At 39.7% G+C, this 27623-nt stretch overlaps 1 protein-coding gene across 25 annotated transcripts in view; it reads right to left on the reverse strand.

Moving 5' to 3' along the window:
- Positions 1-4206: 4206 nt before the first annotated feature.
- The window catches only part of LOC127673330 (zinc finger protein 431-like), a 269940-nt gene continuing 246523 nt past the window's right edge, over positions 4207-27623 (reverse strand). For 5 of the 25 annotated variants that reach the window (XM_052168980.1, XM_052168977.1, XM_052168976.1 and 2 more), the window contains exons 2-7: positions 18262-18368; positions 14737-15693; positions 14091-14249; positions 7802-7928; positions 7531-7591; positions 4207-6468 (exon numbers count right to left, since the gene is read on the reverse strand). In XM_052168980.1, coding sequence (XP_052024940.1) covers positions 5340-6468; positions 7531-7591; positions 7802-7928; positions 14091-14093 — 1320 coding nt within the window. In that variant the 5' untranslated portion in view covers positions 14094-14249; positions 14737-15693; positions 18262-18368 and the 3' untranslated portion in view covers positions 4207-5339. Of the gene's footprint in view, positions 6469-7530; positions 7592-7801; positions 7929-14090; positions 14250-14736; positions 15694-18261; positions 18369-24890; positions 25050-25513; positions 25632-26166; positions 26536-27623 lie in introns of those variants that run through there. The other 20 variants (XM_052168989.1, XM_052168988.1, XM_052168987.1 and 17 more) reach the window with 17 other exon arrangements.

Here is a 27623-nt window from a genome sequence, read left to right on the forward strand (position 1 = left end):
GGAAAGCTAGTGCATGCACAAATTCAAATAAATAGATTTTAGAAATATAAAATATTTTAATATAAAATCTATTATTTTATATTATTAATTATTATTATTATATATTATAATATATTATATATCATTATGTATATTATTATATATTATAATTAATCTGATAAAATGATTTCATATACTCTTGCAAGGCAAGACAGAGGACCCCAGTGTCTAGATAAATAGAACAAGTTTCAAAGCCACCATGATGGTTGACATCAATTGTCTACTTGATAAGATCTAGAGTGGCCAGGGGTGTTGTGATCATAAAAAGAGAAAGAGGAGAGAGAATATGCTCTAATGGCGGTGTGGGGGAAGGGCGTGCCCCAGTGGGTCCATGCCAAGGCATCCATTCCTCCTGAGGTTACTAGACACAAGATGGTATAGTACAGAAGAGAGTTTATTCAGGGCATGGAGAGGGGAGTTAAGAGGGTAGTAGAGGCAGAGAAAGGAAGAGAGAGGGAGAGAGTAGAGAAGCAGAGGCAGCCATGACTATGTGGAGAGAGGGAAGGGAGAGGAAGGGAGGGGAGCCCAAGAAGGGGCAAGAGAGAAGCTGAGAGTGAGAGAATGAGAGAGGGGGAGGGGCAGGCAGCCCCTTTTATAGTGCACCAGACCTACCTGACTGTTGCCAGGTAACGGTGGGGAGGAGCATAACTGGCTGTTGCCAGGTAACTGTGGGGTGGAGCTTAGACAGAATCCTAACAAGGGGGAGGTGCCTCAGGGCGTGGCTGTAAGGGACGGCCTTGGTTATCTTAACTGGTGTGGGAAGCCCCACCCACTGTGGGCGCCACCATTCCCTGGCTAGGATCCCGGGCAGTGTGTGGAAAGGGGCTGAGCAGCAGCAGGCGTTCATTGCTCTTGGCGTCCTGATTATTTACACACCTGATGTGAGTGAGCAGCTGCTTCACACTTCAGAGTGGCATCCCCACCGTGAGGGACTTTACTGTGAACCGCGAGCTGGAATAAACCTGTTCTCCTGACAGAGTATTTTATCAAACAACAGCAGTGATTAAGATACTTGTGAATTGACGTTTACCCATTCAAGGTGGTCACAATGAGAGTTAATGTTGTGTTTTGTTTAAAGAACATTTTATTAGACATTTTTTATTTAGATTTATATTTTTTTGTTTTTTGTTTTTTTGAGACAGGGTTTCTCTGTGTAGTCCTGGCTGTCCTGGAACTCACTCTGTAGATCAGGCTGACCTCAAACTCAGAAATCCACCTGCCTCTGCTTCCCAAGTGCTTTTTTTAAAAAAAAAAATTTATATTTATTTATATTTTATATATTTTATATTATTTATTCATATGTTTATATTTATATTTTATTTACATTTCAAATGTTGTCCCCTTTCCTCATTTCCCCTCTGAAAACCCTCTATTTCATCCCCCTCCCCATGCTCACTAACCCACCCACTCCTGCTTCCCTGACCTGTTATTCCCCTACCCTGGGGCAATGAGCCTTCTCAGGTACAAGGCCCTCTCCTCTCATGGATGTCCGACCAGGCCATCCTCTGCTACCCATGTGGCTGGAGCCATGGGCCCCTCCATGTGTACTCTTTGGTTGGTGGTTTAGTCCCTGCGAGCTCTGGGGTGTACTGGTTGGGCTCATGTTGTTGTTTCCCCTATGGGGCTACAAACCCCTTATGCTCCTTGGGTCCTTTCTCTAGCTCCTCCATTGGGACCCGATGGTCTTTCTCATAAGTGCCACTTTCTGGTTGTTTCCTGTATGTGTGATAGACAGGGAAGGTTAATTTGTGCTTTTTTGTGCTGTGTTTGCATTTCTCAGAACAAGATGACTTTGAAAATGTGAATTTAAGGAGTAACCTCCACTAGTGATTTTGATGAGGTGACTTGATGAAGTGACTTTGACTTGATGGACATATTAATGTAAGGAAGTCTATGTCTACCATATTTCCCAGGTTCCCTTGAGCACAGAGGAGGCCAGGGAGATGGTTCCTGCCCCCCCTGAGAGTCCCCCCAATATGCTTGCTTTACCCTAACTCCCCAGACAGGGATTGCAGCGCCATTGAAGGTAAGAGGAGGCCTTTTGTTCACCATCCATCTCTGCTGGCAGGTCTCAAGTTGGCCACAAGATGGCTCACAAAATTGGCCAGAGTGAATAATATTAGGCAGAGAGAAAATGAAATCCCTACAGCTGTTTTAGACTGTGTCATGGAGACACGTTTGACAATTCACACCCATGGACCCTGACTCACCAGAAGCAAAGGCAGAATTGGCTTGAGCTTTTGTCAGTCAGGGAACACCAGCTATGAAGACAAAGCCCCAGAGGGTGGAGTAGTTAGGAAAGAGTTGTCTAAGAGATTTAAGGACAGTGGCAAAGAGAATGTTTAATGGAGGACAGACTGCAGAGGAGACACAGATGGGAGGACAGAAGCAACAGACTGGAGACCTGGGAAAGATCCTGTTGGCAGCCAAGGCCAAATCAGAAGACCATAAGTGATGCCTAAAAAGGATGTAAGGGGGCCCTGAGAATCAAAAGTGCCCCACCACAAGACCAGGGTTACCCTAAAAGTAAAATGGAAACCCATCATCTTTTGTTGATACAGTTCAACACTATATTGTACTAAAACCTACATACAGAGTCTCTTCATCAGTTTATAAATGACTTTCCAGTGGCTACAGAAGAAAACAAAAATGGAGGACCTCTTAGATGCCTTAAAATTGAGGCTATTTAAGCCTCTGCAAAGAAAAAAATCCTTACTCTGCCAACTTCAGGTAACCTTTGTAGACCTGTGGACAGCATACTCAGACCAGGATTCCTGGCATTAGCCAATGGCCAATGTGTCACCAATGGGCACAAGCTAACAACCACTCTATTTACACCTCAGTCACAATGGCTTCTGGGTAAAAATGATACCAGAAGGACTCATTACCAGCCTCTCTTCTTGAATCTCCCCAGAGTATCTACTCAGCTGCCCTGCTGTTGGACCCTGACCTCACTGGATGGGCCTCTGTATGACGGCTCAAATAGATGTAGGGGTACTGGGGTTCATCAATGGCAACTGCCTCATTCAGGATGGACAGAGGTACGCTGGGGCAGCAGTGGTGTCAAATACCGAGAACACATGTGGAGCACCACACCTGGCAGGAATGTCAGCCCAGGAAGCTGAACTGGCAGCTCTGAAATGTCATTAGAGCTGAGAAAAGACAAGACACAGATGGCTGGTGTGCCATTGCTACCTCTCATATCCATGGGGCCATTTGTAAGGAGAGGACCGATCTGATGGTGAAGGACTAAACTCCATCCCAGAGAGCAACAAGAAAGCCCAGTGGGTGGCCCCTAGAAATCGGGTTCCTCATATCCTTGACTGAACCAGACCCAGGAGTCCCCACACTCTCTGATGAGACAAAATATATGATCTGGGCCAAAAACCTGTTGATGTCTCAGTCTTGTAAGAGATGGGGAAGGACAGCTAACTGACTACAAACTAATATTTGAGAGAAAATGGGTCTACACAGAAATAACGGAAGAAATCAGAGACTTTCTAGAGTTCATTGGAAATGAATATGCAACATGCACAATCTCATAGAACACAAAAAAATGAAAGTGGAGCTAAAAGAAAGTTCACAGCACAAAATGCCTACATGAAAAAATTGGAGAACTCCCATGATGGCAATTTAACAGCATGTTTTAAAGGCTACAACAAAAAGAAGTGAGGGAGCAAAGAAAACGAGGAGGAGGCATCAAGAAATTTTCAAGTTGGGGGATGAAATTGATAAAATAGAAAGAGAACAATTCAAAGAATTAATGAAACATGGAGTTGGTCTTTTGATCCTTTTATTAGACAAGATAAACAAACCCCTATTAAAAGATAAAGAATATACAAATTAATGAAATCTAAAATGAAATGGGGGATTAAATAACAGGTAATGAAGAAATCCTGAGAGTTGTAAAGACATAGTTTAAAAAGGGTACATTCCACCAACTTGGAAATTCTAAAAGAAATTGCTAACTTCCTCAATAGATTCCACAACCCAAAATTAAACTAGAGAAAAACAACTTAAACTGACATAAACATGAAGGAAAACAGAATTCATTAAAAATATGTCCCCAATGTGAGCCCACGTCTATGAGTTTTAGGGTAGAGTCCTACCAGACTTTCAAAGAGGATTTAACAAGAATTCAGTGTATTCAACAATATAGAAACAAAATAAATATTAGTCGATTTATTTTCTGAACCCCTGATTACTCATATATCCAGTCAGGAAAGACTGAGCAATTAAAAAGAATTACAGACAAATTATCCCTAAAACCACAGATTCTAAAATACTTAAAGATAAAACAAATAAAATAAAATATAAAACACAACAAAAGATCGTCCAACCATTAACAATGAGGAAGGCTTCATTCTAGAAACAGTGATGGTTCAACAAAATGGGATTAAAGTGTTAGAAAAACAAAGAACTGATCATCTCATGATGTAATGTAAAATTCTCTGACAATATTCAACACCACTTCATGATAAAATTCTCGGAGTTCTGGTGCTTACTGGGGCTGGAACATGGCTCCTTCCATTCCATTATCAGCAGCTTTCAATATTTCAAATATATCACTGCCTAATCTTGGCTTTCTTGGAACTTGCTTAGAGATCTACCTTGATCTCAAAGATCTGCATGACTCTGTCTCATGAATGGTGGGTTAAAAAGCATGTAACACCATGCCTTGAACTAAGATTTTCTGTTTACATTTTAAATTCAGAACCCAGAATCCAAATCTATCCCTTGGCAATTTGACACATACTTGTATGTTCATATGTCTACATCAAAACAATAACCAGGTAATAATTCCTAACATGATACAGTTCACTTTCATACAACTGCAAATCCATATGTTTAGCTGAATGTAATCTTGTCCTAGTAGAACCATTCCTTTAATGCCATTGAATATCCTTGATCACAAGATTAAACGTCATTCAACTTCCTGATGATGCCTTGTATTTTGAACCTTTCTTTTTTTATTTTTCCTTTCTTAATTTCTATGTTTGTTAAAAATTTTCATGCCAAATTCTATGCGGTGATTTTCATGACTTACTTTGTCAATACAATTAATGAAAACATCTTTACCTTAACCTCAAGGAAACTCTTCAGATGAGGGCAGCAAACTTCTTTGCAAAAGCATCAAAAAACTCCAGAGTGGAAATAATCCCAAGCACCCATGTCTATCATGTTCTACTATGATACCCTCCTAATTCCCACTTAATTCATGATCATATTCATTGTTTCTCTCCAGCACACAGAATATGGAGACTTATCCCAGGTGAAAACACTTTACCACATTGATTACATTAATAAGTTTTCTGTCCACTGTGTGTTCTTTTATGATACTGGAGATGACTGGGTCTTGCAAAGGCTTTACCACATTGATTACATTCATAAGGTTTCTCTCCAGTATGTGTTCTTTTATGATATTGGAGAGTACTGCACTGTGCAAAGGCTTTACCACATTGATGGCACTCATAAGGTTTCTCTCCAGTATGTGTTCTTTTATGATACTGGAGATTACTGCGCTGTGCAAAGGCTTTACCACATTGATTACATTCATATGGTTTCTCTCCAGTATGTGTTCTTTTATGATATTGGAGATTACTGTGATGTGTAAAGGCTTTACCACACTGATTACATTCATAAGGTTTCTCTCCGGTATGGGTTCTTTTATGATATTGGAGAGAAGTGTGCAGTACAAAGGCTTTACCACATTGATTACATTCATATGGTTTCTCTCCAGTATGTTTTCTTTTATGTTTTTGGAGATGACTGGGTTTTGTAAAGGCTTTACCACATTGATTACATTCATAAGGTTTCTCTAGACTATGTGTTCTTTTATGTATTTGGAGAGCACTGTGCTGTGCAAAGGCTTTACCACATTGATTACATTCATAAGGTTTCTCTCCAGTATGTGTTACTTTATGATACTGGAAAGTACTGTGACATGCAAATGCTTTCCCACATTGATTGCATACATAAAGTTTCTCTCCAGTATGTGTTCTTTTATGATATTGAAAATTACAGCGCTGTGCAAAGGCTTTACCACATTGATCACATTCATAAGGTTTCTCTCCTGTATGTGTCATTTTATGTCTTTGGAGATGACTGGATCTTGTAAAGGCTTTACCACATTGATTACATTCATGAGGTTTCTCTCCACTGTGTGTTGTTTTATGATATTGGAGATTACTGGATCTTATAAAGGCTTTACCACATTGATCACATTCATAAGATTTCTCTCCAGTATGTGTCAGTTTATGTCTTTGGAGAACACTTGGTCTTGCAAAGGCTTTACCACATTGATTACATTCATAAGGTTTCTCTCCAGTATGTGTTGTTTTATGATAGTGGAGATTACTGCATCGTGTAAAGGCTTTACCACATATATTACACTCATACGGTTTCTCTCCACTATGACTTCTTACATGCCTGCAATGATAATTAGCACATGTGAAATCATTACCACATTCATTACTCGAATCAATCATGTAATCAATATGAATTATGTTTACAATTTCTCTAATGATAAAGAAGCATCAGATTTTAAGGTTTTAGCTCTTTATATGTTCATGTTGTTCTCTCTCATTATGAGTTGTTCAAGACACCTGTGGTGGTTATTACATGGCTCATATATATAGTACCCTCTTCTTATATGATGTATTTTAGCTATCTGAAGAAAGTTAGAAAAACTCTTATCTGTATAACACTGATTGTATTCATATTTTTCCTATAGTGTGAATTACAACACATGTGACTGGGAACCAGGACACACAGAAGAATTTCCAAATTCCTAGTACCCATAAAGGTTTTTTACACTATTGAGTTTTGGGATATTCCCTGTAAAGCTAAAAAACCAACTAATTGCAAATGTCTTTCATATTCCTAATTTCTTCCAAAGGCAGAATACTACACATATCTACTTGTTCTAGAACAAAAATTTTATGTTTCTTCTTTCCATATCCCTATGCTCACATGATTATTATCCATTGTGACACATGATATACCTAATAAAAAGAATGATAAATGAAAGGTTTACGCATTGCATTCACACTCTTTGAATTTTTGTTTCTCATAACATGTGCAATATGAACTAATGTTTCTCCACAACAATATTCTTGATTCTCATAAAATGCCCTCTCACCAAACTAAACCATATTACTACAAGAATATTAGTACCACCAAATTTTCTATGGACTATTTGCTTATTAGAACGTTTTGAATATAAATTTATCACTATTCAATGTGCAATTTCTAAATACTATGAGACTATACAGATTGGCAGATCCACAGCACAAGTCTAATGGAGCTACTTATCAAATGGATACACAAATCACATATCGGATCTTGAGGTCCATGGTTTTGAAAGAATATTTTAATCATATCTACACTTAAAGGACTGTTATTTTACACTCTAGCTTTTTGCTGGAGATTCCATAAGATATTAAAATTTCCTCAGAGACAATTTTGTATCAGCTTGCACATGAAAATTACCTTTCATGACTTCTATTATTTTGACAATGGTCTTCAAGATGATGTTCTTCCCAATTATAGCCTAAAACACAGAACCAGAAAATGAATGATATAGTATTGGAAAATAGGCAAAATTAAAGGTACTGTGAATTTTAACTGCACCATGATAGTTACAGTGAAAATTCAGTGAAACTGAATTATTCAACTCAATTTTCATACAATTAAAATAATAGAAGATCATCAATAACCAAGAATCATTTGTTTCCTTCAGAAAGAAAAATAACAGTCTTACCTATAGCTTTGAGGTTCAGGTAGGTTTCCAACATCACATTTTTGTAGAGACTCTTCTGGGAAGGATCCAGCAAATTCCACTCTTCCTCGGTGAAGTTCACATACACATCATCAAATGTCACTGTATCCTAAATATTCCATACATGTGTACAACACAAAACATGAAACTATCATCACTGTAAAGGAAATATATGCTTCCTCAAAAACATATTCATATAATTTTGGCACTTGCTTCACTTGTTCTCTGACTCAGAAGTTATAATCAATGTTTCATTTTAGAAGGACCTTGAATTATAAGATTCACCTGTGTCACTTTTGAACACTTTGAATAGGATACAGCTTTGTCAGAGAAATGCAAATTGAGAGGGAGATGCAGAGGAAACAGATCCACAATACCGAGCACACATCTGAAAAATTGTATGAACAATTACTAACTACAAGCATGATGGGTAAGCTGGGTGTATTTTCTCATGTCTTTAATCACAGAGGCACAGGCAGGTGTATGCCATTTAGCTAGACACCGGCATGGCCTTTGTAATGTGTTTTAGGAGATTAAAATGTTTATTTTAAGACCCTCAATCCCTACAAAAAACAACCATGGGAAAAATGGTACTGAACTCAAAGTTCTTTATAAAAGTTCCTACAAAGAATTATAAATTCACAGAACATCTGTATTCACCTGGCAGAAATATGAAGTTTAATCTATAACATTTGGTCAAATTTCAATACTAAAGATATGGATGAAAAACCACACAAAAATATGCTTATATTACAAATATAAGACATGTGTTTTTTGTGGTTTCTCTACTACTTTAAGGACAGACAAAGCTACACAGCAAAATTTGGTTTGGAAGAGAAAAGCAAAAAATAAACTAAATATAAAAATATAATACAACTAGATTTGTAAAATAGATTATCACTGAATAGCAAATGTATATATTGTATTTTATATGATTTAAGGAAAGAGATTATAGTGAATATATGGGAACATGTGAAGAAAGTTGAAGGGTCAGTTTCAACCACAACACAGTACACACCAAGGACACAATGTTTCCCCTCTAAAAGAAATGCTGGGTAAAATCTGGAGCAGAGACTGAGGACATGGCCAATGAAAATTTGCCCCACTTGAGAGTACCATCCTATGGACAAACACCAATCCATGACATTATTAACAACACTGTTATGCTCCCACACCGAAGCCTTGATTAATTGTCTAGTGAGAGGATTCACACACCAGCTGGCTGAAAAAGCTGCACATATCCAGAGTCAAACCTTGCATGGACCTTGGGGAATCTTATGGAAGAGTTGGCAGGAAGATTGAAACCCCTGAGGAGGATAGGAACTCCACAGGAAGACCAAGAGACTCAAGTAACAAGCACCCTTGGGGACACTCAGAGAGGAAGCCACAAACCAAATAACATACACAGGATGGACTAGGTCCCCTGGCACATATATAGCAGATGTGCAGCTAACAGGCTCAGAAGGTCGTCTAACAACTGTAGCAGGGGCTTTCCCTATAGCTGTGGGGGGGATATCTTTTGAATCTGTTTCCTTAACAGGGCTGCCATGTCTGGCCTCAGTGAGAGAGGATGCACTTAACTCACAATAGAATTGATGCACCAATTTTCGGGATACCTGGGGGTCCTACAAACTCTCAAAGAAAAACAGAGGAGGCTGGGGGAGGGACTCTGCCATAGCAAGGGACATATAATGCGGATAGTGATAAGGGTGACAATGAATATATAAATTTTTGGAAAAGCAAAAAAATAGAGAAAAAATAAAATTTTCATTCTATAAACACTATCCTGGAAGGTATCTGGAATGGCTCCTACCAGAAGATCTTCCACAAGCGTCACAAAGAAAGCCAGACAGGACAGACAAGCGGCCAAAGACATCATCCTATCTGGCAGCTTTCTGTTTCAATCAACTGCATACCCTGATCATTATAGGCAAATGTTCATCATGTGATATAAATTCATTCAGTCTTTCTTCAGTGATCCTAGCAGGCTGCAGGAGCTCCTACACTGTTCAAATGTCTAAAGTCTCCTTGGACACTCAAGGCAAAATCTTGAAAGTCACATCTTTTAACATTTTGGCTACTTCCTTTCCTTGTATACATCTTTCTGTGGCAGATTTACCAATACCTTAGTTATCTCAACAAGTTGTGGTCGCAAAATGCAACTCAAGCATCATCCTCATAATTTCACTGCAATGAACTTCCCTGGGGTGCTGACTGTACAAAAGAATGGTGTAATAGTGCCAAACTGAAACCATATAGGAATAATCCATAATCTTGAAATTTATTATCTATCAGTTTTCAGAAGACATACCATATGAATGATCCTCTCAAGTTTGACTTCTAAGTTGATGGACTTTGCCTCACTTAAACCACATTTGCAGCAGGTTTTATTAAAAGTTCCTTCTTGCAACTAGGAAACACATTGCCTACTCCTTTTATGAATTTAAGACTTAGCTGGAGGAAGTGTTACACTTAGGATATGTTCTTAACCATCTATCCACAAGGGTATGTGCTGCACTAAGTTCATATCTGTTTCATTTATAACAGCTTAAAAGTAAAAAAAAAAAAAAATTAAGATGTACCTCAACCAAAATATGGATACAGAATATATGGATCATTTACAAAATGGAATTATATTTAGCCTGTAAAAACAACGACAACATGAATTTTGCAGGCACATCGATATGTCTAGATACCATCATTCTAAGTGAGGTATCCAAGAACCCAAAGGACATGCATATATGTACTCACATACAAATGAATAATAGCCATATTGTACTGGATATCCCTGCTGCATTTCTTGGCCCTGAAGAAACTAAACAAGAAGGAAGGCTAAGGGGCTGGATAGATGACTCAGCAGCTAAGAGCACTGACTGCTCTCTGGAAAGACTTTAGGTCAAATACCAGCAAGCACATTATGGCTAACAACCACAAGTAATGAGATCTGACACCCTCTTCTGGTGTGTCTGAAGACAGCTAAGAGTGTTCATATATATAAAATAAATAAATCTTTAAAAAGAAGGAAGTCTAAAATGAGCATGGTTGAATCTCACTCAGAAGTAGAAATAAAATAGTCATAGGAGGCAGATGAAAGAGAAAGAACTGGAAAGGCATGTAGTTAAGAAAGGGGAAGGGGAAGTAACAAAAAGTTGTGGTGAGGAGAAAGGAAGGGCCATAGGGTGAGGAAAATTAATTGAAGTCTGCAGCTGTTAGGGGTCTAAGAATTTAGGCATCTTTAGAATGTGCCACAGACCACGAAAGGGAGGGCAACAGGGAGTCTATGGGGTTGATTGTAGCTGAGATGTATAGCAGTGTGTTATGGACACTGAAGAGGGCCAGATTCTGCAGCCAGGCTGTGCCCCCAATGCATTTAGTTATACCAACCAAACCAAAAACCTTTCCACCCAAAACTTGTCCTGTCTACAAGAAATGCAGGCAAAAAGATGGAGCACAGAATGAAGGAATGTCCTAACAATAGCCTGCCCAAATTGAGAACCATCCCATGGTTAAGCAACAATCCCTGACATTACTGAGGAAATACTTTCTTATACTTAAAGAGAGTAGTTTAGCATACTTGTCCTCTGAGAGTGTCCATCCAGCACCTGACAGAATCAGATGTAGATGTAGACACCCACAACCTAACATTTGACAGAGTCCAGGTGGTCTTTTGGGGGAAAGGACTGAGGGTCTCCAAAGGAATAGGAAGTCCATAGGAGGAACCTCAATGTCAACTAACCCAGACACTAGGAGGCACTCAGAGACTGAGCCACCAACCAAGAAACATACACAGAATGGACTAAGGTCCCCACAATATATGTAATTCATGAGCTACTCAGTCTTCATGTGTTTCCACCAACAAATGGAGCAGGAGATATATCTAATGGCTTCTCGGCCTTTTAACTAAAATCAAGTATAGGGGATGTCCCTTATGCTCTTGAATGTCTGTCCAAACTGTTCATCTAACTTGGTTGCCTTGTCTGACCTCAGTAAGAGAGATAATCCTAACCATCCAGAAATGTGAAATGCCAAGGTTGGTAGATACTCCCATGGTCCCCGAGCTCCTTAGAGAGATAAAAGGAGTTAGGAATGAAGGAATGTGTAAAGTGGAGTGAAGAGATGGTAGCAGTTCGAATTTAAATAAAATAAATAAATAATAAATAAGTGGGAAAATGAACAAACACACACATTAGAATGAAAATATAGAAACCAGCACATTCATTTCAAATTTTACCCCACTCAATATTTCAGGGTGTAAACCAAGGAGAAAAGATTCTTGTCCAAAATATCATACGAATGACCTCTCTCTAAAAATTTCAGAGTCTATTTTTCACTCAAATGTTATGATCTCGATTTCCTCTGGTTGCATATTGTCAACACTCCAAACTCACAATCCTATAAGAACAACTGATTAAACTCCATGAACAGCTTTCTATGACTTTTGCCATCTCAATTTCTAATAATTTCCATATCCCTCAAAACAGAACCTAGACTCTGTCCAGCAGCAAAATCATCTATTGATACCATTTTTTGTTGTTGTTGGTGGTGTTCTAACTTGCAACTATCTTGCTGTGGTAGAATCCTGAAGCAAAAAGCATCTCATAAAAACAATAATAAATCTCATAATAAATCGTTGCTGTTAATGGTTCTGGCAGATATCAGTTCACCACTTTGGGAGCTGAGAATAGAACAGAAGCTACAAACAGTAGGCAAAAGCAAGGACAAACATCATCTCTTGGCTTGTTCTTCAGATAGGTCCATGTGGCATGCTCAGGAAGTCATCTCATCCATCCTAGGCCCACTTGCTTATGAATATTGTCACACTCATAATCATCAACACTATCACTCACAGACATAGCAACTGCCAGTTTGATGAGGACACATCCACAACTGAGGCTCCTTCAGATGACTGTAGCTCTGAAATGTAGAAATGATGGCAGCTTCTCCTCTCTCCTGACTATGGATCCTTGTGGTTTGCTAAGAGTATCTCTTACTGCCCACCTCCTCTCGAATCTTTTAACATTAGTCAGCATTTCCTCTTCAACATACCCACCAAACAGGTCAGAAAAAGGGGCAACAGTCACCCAACATTTTCTAAAAATCTAGACAGCAAACTATAAGCCAGGAGTAAACTCCTACCCAAAAAAGATACCCTGAGAAACCAGTACCTAGAGCCATAATCACCATGAATGCAGCTGCCCAAACACCAGCATAGGATAATAATGAATACTGGCCAGGAAAATAAATCACCAACCTCAGGTTCTCACTCTCTTTCCTTACCACATACATCCTCTTTTGCAGCAGATCTCTTCCATGTTTTATTTAGTTTATTTTCTCAGGACATGTCAGAGAAGGAAAAGGGGAAGGAGGAGGAGCAGATGAAAAGAAGAAGGAGAAGGTGAATAACAAGGAAGAAGAAGAAGAAGAAGAAGAAGAAGAAGAAGAAGAAGAAGAAGAAGAAGAAGAAGAAGAAGAAGAAGAAGAAGAAGAAGAATCAACATAAAGGTCTAGAAAATATTTAATATTTCAAATGAAATCATGAATGAAAACTTTCTTAAACTAAAGAAGATGCCTGTTAATGAATTGGAAGCATCAAAAAGTAGAAAAACAATGGGAAAGAGGTCCTTCATTTGCCGCATAACAATCAAAACACTAAACATACAAGTTAAAGAAATAAAAAAAAACTACAGCAGAAAAAAGTAAGAAACTAAACAAAATAAAAACTAGTAATGTATGAAATCAGAACTATTAGATTCATATCAATCTTCATTTTTTAAGGAATTAATTCCTTACTTCTACAATGTTCTCCCTGAATGTATTACTTCAGGCCAGGAGAGGGCACCAGGTCCCATTACACATAGTTATGAGCCACTATGTGGTTGCTAAGAATTGAACTCATGACCTGTGTAAGTATAGCCAGAGCTCTTAACCTCTGAGCCATTTCTCCAGTCCTATTCCTGCCTTATTAGTGTATATTATAAAAAAGAAAATGGTTTGGACACAGGTGCTGCATAGTCACAGAAACCACACATGCTTCTACTAGAAAGCATGTAATTCTATCCAGATGTTCTGGACAGAATTACGATCAGCCATGATACTGAAGTTATTCCGAGGTCATGGCCTGAAATTGCAAGTAAGAAGAACCACTAGAAACCTCACAGGAAGTTACATCTGGCTGATGCTTCTGATCCAACCCCATAGAGGACCCACCACCCCAGTGCACACAGCTCAGCTGCATATTCTTCCCCATTGTGGGCAGATATCCTGTACTCACCATGTCTTGATTTCAGTGTTTCCCTGAGGTCCCCTCACAGCACACAACAGCAGAGCTCAGAGCAGGACACAGAGAAGCATTCAAGCTGCACACCCACAGGGAACACCTCAGAAGGAGAAGGTGAGGGTGAGAGTGAAGAAGATCAATCAGCATAAATGTCTAGAAAACATTTCCAATAAAATCCTAAATGAAAATTTCCTAAACTAAAGAAGGTGCCTGTGTAAGAATAGCCAGAGTTATTATAAATATATAGCCAGAGTTAATGTAAAAGCATGCAAAATACCAAAGAGATTGGGGAAAAGTCCCTTTACTGCACAATAATTGAAACACTAAGCATCAAAAGTAAAGCAATAAAAAAAAAAAAAAAAAAAAAAAAAAAAAAAAAAAAACCTACTACAGAAATAATTAACAAAACTGAAAACAAAAAACAAAAAACAAACAAACAAAAAAAACCCAAGTTACCCTGGGTCCTAGCCCCTCCCAACCTACAGCCCTTGACCCCAGCCAGCTGCAACTTGATCATTAATGTTCCTTGGGAAAGCACCAGCCCAGACCTCTGTAAAGTCTACCAGATCTTTGTCTTTTCTCAGCCCAGCCTGTGTCATTAAGGAACTAGATGCAGTTTATTGGCCTGTGAATTCCCTACCTGTCTCACCAGCTCACAGTCAGAAGCCAGGGCTGGGCGCATAGCCCAGCGATCCATGGCAGCCAGGCTTGGCTTCTGTTCCCACAGGAGGGTTGTGCTAGGAGGCCACTGTCCCTGCCTGGAGGAGCACAGAGAGGGTTTGCACTCCACCCCACTGCAAACTTTCCAGAGCGGGAAGCCTAAATCTTTCCCAGCCACTGTCCCTGCCTGGAGCACAGAGAGGTTTGCACCCCGCCCCAGTGTAAACTTTCCATAGCGGGAAGCCTGTGCCTTTCCGGGCCACTGTCCCTGCCCAGAAGGTTTGCACTCTGTTCCCCTGCAAACTTTCCAGAGCGGGAAGCCAGCATAATGCCAGGCCTCTCCAAACTCACAGACCGCATCTGCAGAGACGACAGGAGGATAGCGCAGAGTTACTCCAGAACTCACTGACACCTGCAGCTTGGAGCACTATCTTCATCTAAATGCACATGCGGTCCCGTTCCACAATTCCAGGCCTGACTGCTCAGAGCCCGGGAAGCTCAGCAATCCCAGCAGTTGCTAAATGGGAGCACTCACCTCCTTCCCGCCTCTGCCAGACCTCCGACCAACGCGCACATTCAAACTCCCAGCCCACTTTCATTCATAAAAATTAAAGACAGGAAATGACAACATTCCAGCAGGCTGGATGCAGGGCGGGCACTGCGGTGACATCAGGGGTGGTGCCAGAGGTTGCTGGGTGATGGACAGGGACACTAACATGGCGCCTGCCAGGGGCTGAGATGCAAGGTAAAGAGGCGGGGGCAGGGCAAGGGTGACGTCAGGGGGCGCGGCCAGTGGTTGCTGGGTGACAGTCATGGAATCCAACATGGCATATGCCAGGGGCTGAGATAGATGGGCGAGGAGCGGTGTTGGCGTGACATCAGGGGCAGGGCCAGCAGTCTTTGAGTAACTGACAGTGATGCCAATGTGACATTTTCACTGAATTTGAAGAAATATATAAATATGTGTGTTAAAATTGAAGAATTTGTTGTAAAATAATACACATGAAAGTGGACACATAGATAACACATCAAAACTGCTTGACAAACCATGTAAAAAAATTCTAATCAAATTGATGGCTTTCATGGAAAATACTTCTAATAAAATTCAAGAAATATACAGAAAATTTATTTAAAATTAAGGTTTGGCATTGAAAATAAATACACATAAAAAGTTGACAAAGAAAACTAACTGTGTAGGCAAACTCATTTTTAGGAAAAATTTGAAAAATAAAGTGTTAAAACTGAAGAGTCTGTTGGAAAATAATAATGGTAAAAGATAAATCATCTTTACTAAATCAAGCACCTAGAAACATTTTCTCATAAAATTCATGATTTTCAAAGAAATTTTTTCTGATATAATTGAAACAATGTATAGAAAAGTAGTGTTAAATTGAAGATTTTCACTGGAAATTATTCAGATAATTTTGTGTACATAAAAACATCTCTAAATAATTGAAAAATTAAATAGAAATATTTTCTGATAAAATTAAAGTTTACCTTAACTAATATCTGTAGTGATATTGAAGATATGTGTGTTCAAATTGAAGAATTAATTGGAAAATAACAATAGTAAAATAGTAAACATAGAAAATATACCTAGAACATTGTCCAAGAACCTAGAAAAAAGTTTTGATAAAATTGAAGATTTTGATGGAAAATATTTCTAATACAATTGAAGTAATATACAGGAAATGTATTATAATTGAAGATATCAGAAAAGATAATACAGATAAAATATTAGACATATAAACTATTTCTAAACTAATTGAAAAAGGTAGTAGAAACTTTCACTGAAAATATTTGTGAAAAAAATGAAGTAGAACTTGAAATAGTGAAGGTTTTAATTGAAAAATAATACAGATAAACAGTAGACATAAAAATTCCTAAAATGATTGAAAAATAAACTAGAATCATTTTCTGATAAAATTGAGTGCTTACATGTAACACATTTCTGAGAAAATTAAAGTAATATATTGAGAAATGTGTTAAAATTGAAGAATTTGTTGGAAAATAATGTTAAAAAATGTAGATAATTTTATTTTTACTGAATGACCAAGTACATAGAAAAATTTGGGATGAAAGGGAAGATTTTCATGGAATATATTCCTGATAAAATTGAAGAAATACATAGAAAAAAGTGAGAAAGTTGAAGATTTACAAGGAAAGGGATGCTTCTAAAATGATAGAAATAAAAATATTTCTAAATTAAATAAAGAGAGAATTAGAAAATTTTGATAAAATTGGAGATTTACATGGAAAATAATCCTAGCACTGGGCCTTTTCCTAGTTCCATTTAGCTTTGAATTTCATAATTTATTCATGTAAATGTCTATAGTAAGCTCCGTTTTTGAGACATGTTGAGCACAGAGTCACTGCTCATAGTAAGGAGGAGCAGACATATGAGCAGTGGGAGCAGTGGTGGCTGGTCCTCCCTAGAGCTGCATGGGAAGCGTCGGCCAGGTGTAGCCAGATGTTTGCACCTGTGAGGTCCCTTGTGGTGCTCCTGCCTTGCTAGATCAGGCCGTGAGCTCTGAATAACTTCACTATCAGGGCTGAATCTGCTCAAAATACTTGGACAAGGGGCTTGTTGAAGAAATGTCATGAGCAGGATGCCAAACTTTGACAGCGCTGGTTTCTCTGGAATTTTCTACAAGTTCTGCCCTCAGCATTGACCACTTACAAGTAAGATCCACGTGCAATTAATTTTGGAGAGCAATTAAAAGGCCTCTCATATACTGGGGAGCACTGCCATATTAAACTGAGATGTACAAGAGTAGAATTTGTGATGTAAAGGACTTACCAAGCTTAGGAATAGTGACAGTAAGTAGCATTTAGCGGGTGGAGGACGGCCTTAAACACGCCCCACGGATGAATAGTGTGCTAAGCAGGGTGGTTAGAGACTAGGAGGCTGGGATTCACGTGTTTGTTCACCAGGTTTGTTTAGAAATCTGTCTCCAAACCATCATGAGGTCAACTGTGATGCACAACCAGCCAGTGTGAACATACACATAGCAAAAAAATAGGTCTGTAACAAGCTGCTCACATTGTCATTACAGAGTCACAACCAACAATAAGGCCTGGTGTGCCTGATACCCCCATTTTCTAATTGAGGAAACCATAGTTCTGCCACAGGGGGCAGATTACACTGGGTGACAGCCATTTGAGATGGAAAAATAAAATAATAAAATCAATCAATCAATAAATAATAAAATAATAAAACTAATAAAATTGGTCAATCAATTAACAATAAAGATAATAAAAGTAATAAAATCAATAAGATGAATAAAATAATAAAATCAACAATAAATAAATAAAAATAACAAAAAATAAAAAACAAAAAAATAAAAAATAATAAATCCAATCACTAAATTAATATTAAAAATAGTAAAATCAATCAATCAAAAAATAATAAAAATAATAAATGTGGTAAAATCAATCAATACATGATAAAAATAATATTAGTAATAAAATCATTAAAATAAATAAAATAATAACAATAATGTACTTGCAGACATGAGCCTAGCGTGGCTGTCCTCTGAGAGGCAACACCAGCGACTGACTGACACAGATGCAGATACTCACAGCCAACCATTGGACTCGGGTCATGGATCCCTATGGAGAGTTAGGGGAAGGATGGAAGGAGCTGTAGGGGATGCCAATCCCTTAAGAAGACCATCAGTATCTAGTAACCCAGACCCCTGGGAGCTCAGAGAGACAAAGCCATCAACTGAAGAGCACACATGGGCTGGTGCATGGCCCCAGGAACATATGTTGTAGAGGACAGAGGATGATATTATCTGTACACAGTGGGAGACTATACAACTTTTTTGTCGTTGTTGTTCTTTTGTTGTTGTTTTTGTTGTTTTATTTTTCGAGACAGAATTTTTAAATTTTTTTCCCAAGAGAGGGTTTCTCTGTGTAGTCCTGACTGCCCTGGAACTCACTCTGTAGACCAGGCTGGCCTTGAATTCAGAAATCTGCCTGCCTCTGCCTCCCAACTGCTGGGATTAAAGGCGTGTGCCACCACCACCCATAATTTAACTAATTTTAAAATGATTTTTTTTATTGGCTATTGTCCTTATTTTCATTTCAAATATTTTCTCCTTTCCAGGTTTCCCCTTCCTGAAATACAATGAACACAATGTTCCCCCTCTAAAAGAAATGGATAAATCTCGAACAGTGACTGAGGAAACAGGCAATGAAAATTTGCCCAACATGAGTGCCATCCTATGGACAAACTCCATTCCATGACATAATTAAAGTTACTCTGTTTTGCTCCCACAAGGAAGCCTTGAGTCCACTGAGAGGCTCCACACAGTCTGACTGAAAAAAAAGCTGCAGAGATCCAGAGTCAAACCTTGCATGGGCCTTGGGGACTCTTATGGAGGAGTTGGGGGGAAGATTAAAATTTCTGAAGAAGATAGATACTCCATAGGAAGAACAACAGACTCAACTAACAAGGACCCTTGTGGACACTCAGAGACTGAGCCACAAACCAGATACAATACACAGGCTGGACTAAGGCCCCTGGCACTTTAGAAGCAGATACTCAGCTCACTCTTCATGAAGGTCATTCAACAACCGAAGCAGCTTTCCCTATAGCTGCCAGGGGACTATCTTTGGGCTCTGTTCTCCTAACTGGGCTGCCACATCTGGACTCAGTGGGGGAGGATGCATTTACCTCATAAGAGACTAGATGCACCATTTTGGGGGGATACCTGGGGGCCAAAAAACTTCTCAAAAAGAAACAAAGGAGACTCTGTGATAGCAAGGGACCTATCATAGTGACAGTGTTCAGGGTGATAATAAATGAATAAATTATTGGAGAAACAAAAATAAAAGAGAAAAATAAAAATAAAAATTTTCAGTCTATTAACACTCTCCTCTTCTCCAAAAGCTTTCTGGAAAGGCTCCTCCTACATGATCTTCCACAAGCACCACAAAGAGAATCAGACAGGACAGACAAGTGGCCCAAAACATCATCTTATCTAGAAAGTTTTGATTCAATCAACTGCATCCTGAACCTTGACACAACAGTCTCATGCTAATCCTGTGATAAAAATGCATTCAGTCTACAGTGATGCCAATAGTTTGTAGGAGCTCCTACACTGTTCAGATGTCTAAAGTCTCTTTTGACACTCAAGGCAAAATCTTGAAAGTCACATCTTGTAATATCAGACTGCAAGTTATATCTTTCTAACTTACAATGGCACAGAATACTCCTTCCCATTTCAATATATAGGGATGTGCACATAGGTAGAGAGACTATTAGACCAGGCAAGAAACAGAGTGTGGTAAACATCAAATCCTATTGCTTTGTCTGAGACACATTGGACCTCACTTTCTAAAGGCTTAGATGGCCCTATTCCTGTAACTTCTCATACATTTCTCAGATTGGGTACTTCCTCTCCCTGTATGCATCTCTCCATAGGAGATTTCTCAATGCCTCAGGCATCTAACCAAGTTGTGGTCACAAAATGCTACTCAAGCATCATTCTCATAACTTCACTGCAATGAACTCTCAGAGAGTCTTCCCTGGGGCTCTGACTCTGCCAAAAGATTAACTCAACCCAAACTGAAACCAAAGAGGAAGAATCCATGACCTTAAATTATTAATCTATCAATTTTCAGAAGCAGCACCATATGAATGATCCTCCTAAGTTTCGCTTCTTAGTTGATGGACTCTGCCTCACTTGGATCATAGTTGCAGCAGGTTTTATTCAAAGTTCCTTTTTGGAACTAGGAAACACTTTACCTACTCCTTCCGTTAATTAAAGATTTATCAGGAGGAAGTGTTACACTTAGTGTACACTTAGGGCATCTACCCACTAGAGCATGTGCTCCACTAAGTTCATATCTGTTTTATTTATAACAGCTAGAAACCGAAAAACATCAAGATGTCCCTCAACCAAAATTTGTATACAGAATCGGTGGATCACTTACAAAATGGAATAATATTTAGTCTATAAAAACAAGGACATTAGGAATTTCCCAGGCAAATGGAGACGTCTAGATACTATCATCCAGAGTTAGGTGTCCCATAGCCAGAAGGACATAGATGAATGTACTCACTTACAAATGGAAAATAACCATAATGTAGAGGATATCCACACTACATTTCTTGGCCATGAAGAAACTAAACAAGAAGGAAGGCAAAGGAGCTGAATAGATAGCTCAGCTGGTAAGAGCACTAACTGCTCTCATGAAGGTCCTGAGTTCAAATCCCAGCAAGCACATGGTGGCTCACAACCTCCCATAAGTAAATTTGAAACCCTCTTCTGCTGTATCTGAAGACAGCTACAGTGTGCTTATATATAATTAATAAATAAATCTTTAAAAAGAACAAGGAAGGCTAAAATGACCATGGCTGAATCTCACTCAGAAGTGAAAATAAAACAGTCATAGAACGTAGATGAATGACAGGTAATTGGAAGGGCAAGTAGTTAAGAAAGGGGAAGAGAGGAAAGGAGCAGGTGTGGTGAGAGAAAAGAAAGGGTCAGAGGGTGAGGGAAATGAATTGAAATCTGCAGCTGTCAGGGGAGAGGGTTGTAGGCACCTTTAGGATGTACTACAGACCAGGAATGGGAGGGAAACCAGGAGTCTATGGAGGTGATCTTAGCTGAGAGGCATAGTAGTGAGATATGGACCCTGTGGAGGCCACATCCTGCAGCCACACAGTCCCCCCTGTGGAGAGTTAAGGACACAAACAGAACCAATAACATTTCCACCCAAAATTTATACTGTCTAAAAGAAATGCAGGCAAAAAGATGGAGCAGAGACTGAGGGAATGGCCAAATTATACCAGGCCCAACTGGTGACACATCCCGTGGGCAAGCACCAATCCCTGATATTACTGAGGATATACTTTGTTATACTTCCAGAGAGTAGCTTAGCATAATTGTCCTCTGATAGTCTCCATCCAGCATGTGACTGAAGCAGATGCAGACACCCACAGTCTAACATAGGACAGAGCTCACGGAGTCTTTTAGAAGCATTGGGGAAAGGACTGAGAGACCTGAAGGAACAGGAAGTTCAAAAAAAGACCCACAGTCTCAACTAACATGGACACTACGAGACTCTCAGAGACTGAGTCACCATCTAAAGAGCATGCTCAGGATGGACTGAGTCCCCTACCATATATGTAGTATGTGAGCTACTTAGTCTTCATGTGCTTCCCCCAACAAATGGAGTGGGAGATATTTTTTTATGCTGGGTACTGTCTGTCAAAACTGTTCCCCAACCTTGACTTCCTATTCTTATCTCAGTAAGAGACATATGCCTAAACATGCAGAGACTTGAAGTGTCATGTTTGATGGATACGGAGTTACAAATGAAGGGCTCTGTAAGGTGGAAAGGAAACATGGAAGAACGTGCAATTTAAATTAAATAAATAAGTGATAAATAAGTGGGGAAAATGAACAAATACATATAAATAGAACAAAAATATAGAAGGAAGATGAGTATTTTTAAATTTTACTCCACTCAATACTTCGGGGGGTAAGCAAAGGAGAAGAGATTTTTTTGCCAAAATTTCACACAAACGGCCTCTCACTAAAATTTACACTGTCTATTTTCCTCTGAAATGCTATGATTTCAATTTCCTCTGTCTGTGTTCTGTCAACACTCCATTCTCCTAAGTCCTATGAGAACAACTGATTAAGATCCATGAACAGCTTTCTAGAAATTTTGCCATCTCAATTTCTGATAATCTCCACATTCTTTCAAAAGAGAACACAGATTCTGTCTAGTAGCAAAATCCCATGTTGATAATTCTTTTGTGCATTTTCTTTTTATCTGGTTGTTGCACTAAGTTGTTACTCTGCTGCTGAGATGGAATCCTCTGAGCAAAAACATCTCAAGTAATAATCATTTGCTGTGAATGATTCTTCAGTCATGTCATAGTTCATCACTTTGGGAGCTTAGAGTAGAAACTGAAGCTACAAACTGAAGTTAAAAGCATGGGCAACATTGTTTCCTGGCTTGCTCTCCTGCTTGGTCAGTGTCCCATGCTCAGGTAGCTCTCTCATCCAGCCCAGGCCCACTTGCTTATGAATATTGTCACCCTCAGTGGAAGAGCCTTCCCACAACAATCTTAAACACTATCTCACACAGACATAGCAACCAGCAATTCTGATGAGAGCACACCCTCAACAGAGTATCCTTCAAATAACTGTAGCTCTGAAATGTTGAAATGTTGGCTGATTCACCTCTTTCCTGATTATTTCTCATTGTGGTTTGCTAAGATTATCTCTTATTGCCCACCTCTTCTCCTAGCTTTCAAAATTAGCTAGCATTCCCTCTTGAATATAAATACCAAACAGGACAGCAAAAGGGCATCACTCAGTCAACACTCTCTGAAAATCTAGACAGCAAAAAATAACCCAGGAATAAACACTAAGCCAAACCAGACAAACTGAGAAACCAGTACTTAGACCTATACTCACCACAAACACTGACGCCTAGACACCAGCATAGAAAGATAAGGAATATCATCCAGGAAAATAAGTCACTTCTCAGGACATGTTAGACAAGTAGAAAGAAGAAGAAGAAGAGGAGGAAGAGAAGGACGAGGAGGAGGAGGAGGAGGAGGAGGAGGAGGAGGAAGAAGACGAGGAGGAGGAAGAGGAGAAGGACGAGGAGGAGGAGGAAGAAGAAGAGAAGGAGGAGGAAGAAGAACAAGAAGAAGAATAAGACGATCAGTCGGCATAAAGGTCTAGAAAATATTTCAAAGGAAACCATAAATGAAAACTTTCCCAAACTAAAGAAGGTGTGTAAATTTGGTTTTGTCATGGAATGTCTTGGTTTCTCCATCTATTGTGATTGAAACTGGGGAAGACCCTTGAGGACATCGGTACATGGGGAAGTTCCTGAACAGAACACCAATAGCTTATGCTCTAAGATCAAGAATTGACAAATGGGACCTCATAAAATTACAAAGTTTCTGTAAGGCAAAGGACACCATCAAAAGGACAAATTGGTAACCAATAAATTGGGAAAAGATCTTCACCAACCTTACATCAGATAGAGGGCTAATATCCAATATATATGAAGAACTCAAGAAGTTAGACCCCAGAAAACCAAATAACCCTATTAAAAATGGGGTACAGAGTTAAACAAAGAATTTTCACCTGAAGAATTTCAGATGGTGGAGAAGCAGCTTAAAAAATGTTCAAGTTCATTAGTCATTAGGGAAATGCAAATCCAAACAACCCTGAGATTTCACCTTACACCAGTCAGAATGGCTAAGATTAAAAATTCAGGAGACAGCAGGTGTTGGAGAGGATGTGGAGAAAGAGGAACACTCCTTTACTGCTGGTGGGGTTGCAAATTGGTACGACCACTCTGGAAATCAGTCTGGCGGTTCCTCCAAAAACTGGACACTTCATTTCCAGAAGATAATGCTATACCACTCGTGGGCATATACCCAGAAGATTCTCCAGAATGTAATAAGGATACATGTTCCACTATGTTCATAGCAGACCGATTTATAATTACCAAAAGCTGGAAAGAACCCAGGTATCCCTCAACAGAAGAGGGGATGCAAAAAATGTGGTATATCTACACAATGGAGTACTATTCAGCCACTAGAAACAATGAATTCATGAAATTCTTAGACAAATGAATGGAGCTAGAGAACATTATACTATTAATTCATTACTTATACAATATTCTCTCTGCATGTATTCCTGCAGAGCAGAAGAGGGCAAAAGATTCCATTTCCTATGGTTATGAGCCACCATGTTGTTGCTAAGAATTGAACTCCTGACCTGTGTTGGAACAGCCAGAGCTGTTAACCTCTGAGACATCTCTCCAGGCCTATTCCTGCCTTCTTAATGTATATTATAAAAGACAAAAAGGTTTGGACACAGGTGATGCATAGTCATAGAAACCACCCATGCTGCTACAAAAAAGCAACTGGTCCAGATGTTTTGGACAGAAATACAATCAGCCATGATACTGAAATTATTCAGAGATCATGGCCTGAACTATGAAGTAAGTAGCACCACTAGAAACCTCACAGGAAGTCACATCTGACTGATGCTTCTGATCCAACCCCATAGAGGACCCACCACCCCAGTGCATACAGCTCAGCTGCATGTTCCTCCCCATTGTGGGCAGATATCCTGTACTCACCATGTCTTGATTTCAGCATTTCCCTGAGGTCCCCTCACAGGACACAACAGCAGAGCTCAGAGCAGGACACAAAGAAGCATTCAAGCTGCACACCCACAGGGAACACCTCAGAAGGAGAAGGTGAGGGTGAGAGTGAAGAAGATCAATCAGCATAAATGTCTAGAAAACATTTCCAATAAAATCCTAAATGAAAATTTCCTAAACTAAAGAAGGTGCCTGTGTAAGAATAGCCAGAGTTATTATAAATATATAGCCAGAGTTAATGTAAAAGCATGCAAAATACCAAACAGATTGGGGGAAAGTCCCTTTACTGCACAATAATTGAAACACTAAGCAACTAAAGTAAAGCAATAAAAAAAAAAACTACTACAGGAATAATTAACAAAACTAGAAACAAAACAAAACAAAACAAACAAACAAACAAAAAAACAAGTTACCCGGGACCTAGCCCTACCAAACCTACTACAGCCCTTGACCCCAGCCAGCTGCAACATGATCATTAATGTTCCTTGGGAAAGCACCAGCCCAGACCTCTGTAAACTCTACCAGGTCTTTGTCTTTTCTCAGCCCGGCCTGTCGCATTAAGGATCAGGAAGCAGTTTATTGGCCTGTGAATTCCCTACCTGTCTCACCAGCTCACAGCCAGAAGCCAGGGCCAGGCGCATAGCCCAGCGATCCATGGCAGCCAGGCTTGGCTTCTGTTCCCAAAGGAGGGTCGTGCCAGGAGGCCACTGTCCCCGCCTGGAGGAGCACAGAGAGGGTGTGCACTCTACCCTGCTGCAAACTTTCCAGAGCAGAGCGGGAAGCCTGCGCCTTGCCCAGCCACTGTCCCCGCCTGGAGGAGCACAGAGAGGGTTTGCACTCTGCCCCGCTGCAAACTTTCCAGAGCGGAAGCCCACGCCTTGCCAGTCCACTGTCCCTGCCCAGAGCACAGAGTTTGCACTCTGCCCTGCTGCAAACTTTCCAGAGCAGAGCGGGAAGCCTGCACCTCACCCGGCCATTGTCCCTGCCAGGAGGAGCACAGAGAGGGTTTGCACTCCGCCCCACTGTAAACTTTCCAGAGCGGGAAGCCCGCGCCTAGCCAGGCCATTGTCCCTGCCAGGAGGAGCACAGAGAGGGTTTGCACTCCGCCCCGCTGCAAACTTTCCAGAGCGGGAAGCCCACGCCTTGCCTGTCCACTGTCCCCGCCCAGAGCACAGAGAGGGTTTGGACTCCGCCCCACTGTAAACTTTACACAGCGGGAAGCCCGCGTCTTGCCCGGCCTCTCCAAACTTACAGACTGCTTCTGTGGAGACTACAGGAGGATAGCGCAGTGTGACTTGAGAGCTCACAGACACCCACAGCATGGAGCACTATCTTCATCGGAATGCACATGCGAATGCGGTCCCGTTCCACAATCCCAGGCCCGGCTGCTCAGGGCCCGGGAAGCTCAGCAATCACAGCAGTCGCTAAATGCACGCGCTCACCTACTTCCGGCCTCTGCCAGTCCTCTGACCAACACGCACATTCAAACTCCCAGCCCACTTTCATTCGTAAAATAGAAGACAGGAAATGACAACATTCCAGGAGGCTGGATGCAGGGTGGGCGCTGCGGTGACGTCAGGGGTGGTGCCAGCGGTTGCCGGGTGACGGACAGGGACGCCAACATGGCGCCCGCCAGGGGCTGTGATGCACGGTCACCAGGAGGGGGCGGGGCGCGGGTGACGTCAGGGGGCGCGGCCAGCGGTTGCTGGGTGACAGTCAGGGAATCCAACAAGGCTCCCGCCCGGGGCTGAGATAGATGGGCGAGGGGCGGGGTTGGCGTGATGTCAGGGGCAGGACCAGCAGTCTCTGAGTGACTGACAGTTATGCCAATGTGACATTTTCACTGAATTTAAAGAAATATATTAATATGTGTGTTAAAAGAAGAATTGATGTAAAATAATACGCATAAAAGTGTACACATTGATAATACATCAAAACTAACTGACAAACCATGTAAAAAAATTCTAAACAAATTGATGGCTTTCATGGAAAATACTTCTTATAAAATTGAAGAAATATACAGAAATTTTATTTAAAATTGAGATTTGGCATTGAAAATAAATACATATAAAGAGTTGATAAAGAGAACTAAATGTGTAGGCACACTCAATTTTAGGAATGAATTGAAAAATAAAGTGTTAAAATTGAAAAAATCTGTTGGAAAATAATAGTTGTAAAAGGATAATTTATCTTTACTGAATCAAGCACTTACAAATATTTTCTGATAAAATTGATAATTGTCATGGAAAATGTTTCTGATAAAATTGAAGCAATATATAGAAAAGTAGTGCTAAATTGAAGATTTTCATGGGAAATTATTCAGATAATATTGTGTACATAAAAACATCTCTAAATAATTGAAAAATTAAATAGAAATATTTTCTGATAAAATTAAAGTTTCTCTTAACTAATATTCATAGTAATATTGAAGAAATATATATAGATATGTGTTAAAATTGAAGAATTAATTGGAAAATAATAATAGTAAAATAGTAAACATAGAAAATATACCTAGAACATTGTCCAAGAACCTAGAAACAATTTTAATAAAATTGAAGATTTTGATGGAAAATATTTCTAATACAATTGAAGTAATATATGGGAAATGTATTATAATTTAAGATATCAGAAAAGATAATACAGATAAAATATTAGACATATAAAATATTTCTAATCTAATTGAAAAAGGTAGTAGAAACATTCACTGAA

Source organism: Apodemus sylvaticus, chromosome 22 (genome assembly GCF_947179515.1).
Source record: "Apodemus sylvaticus chromosome 22, mApoSyl1.1, whole genome shotgun sequence".
NCBI classification, from domain to species: Eukaryota; Metazoa; Chordata; class Mammalia; order Rodentia; family Muridae; genus Apodemus; species Apodemus sylvaticus.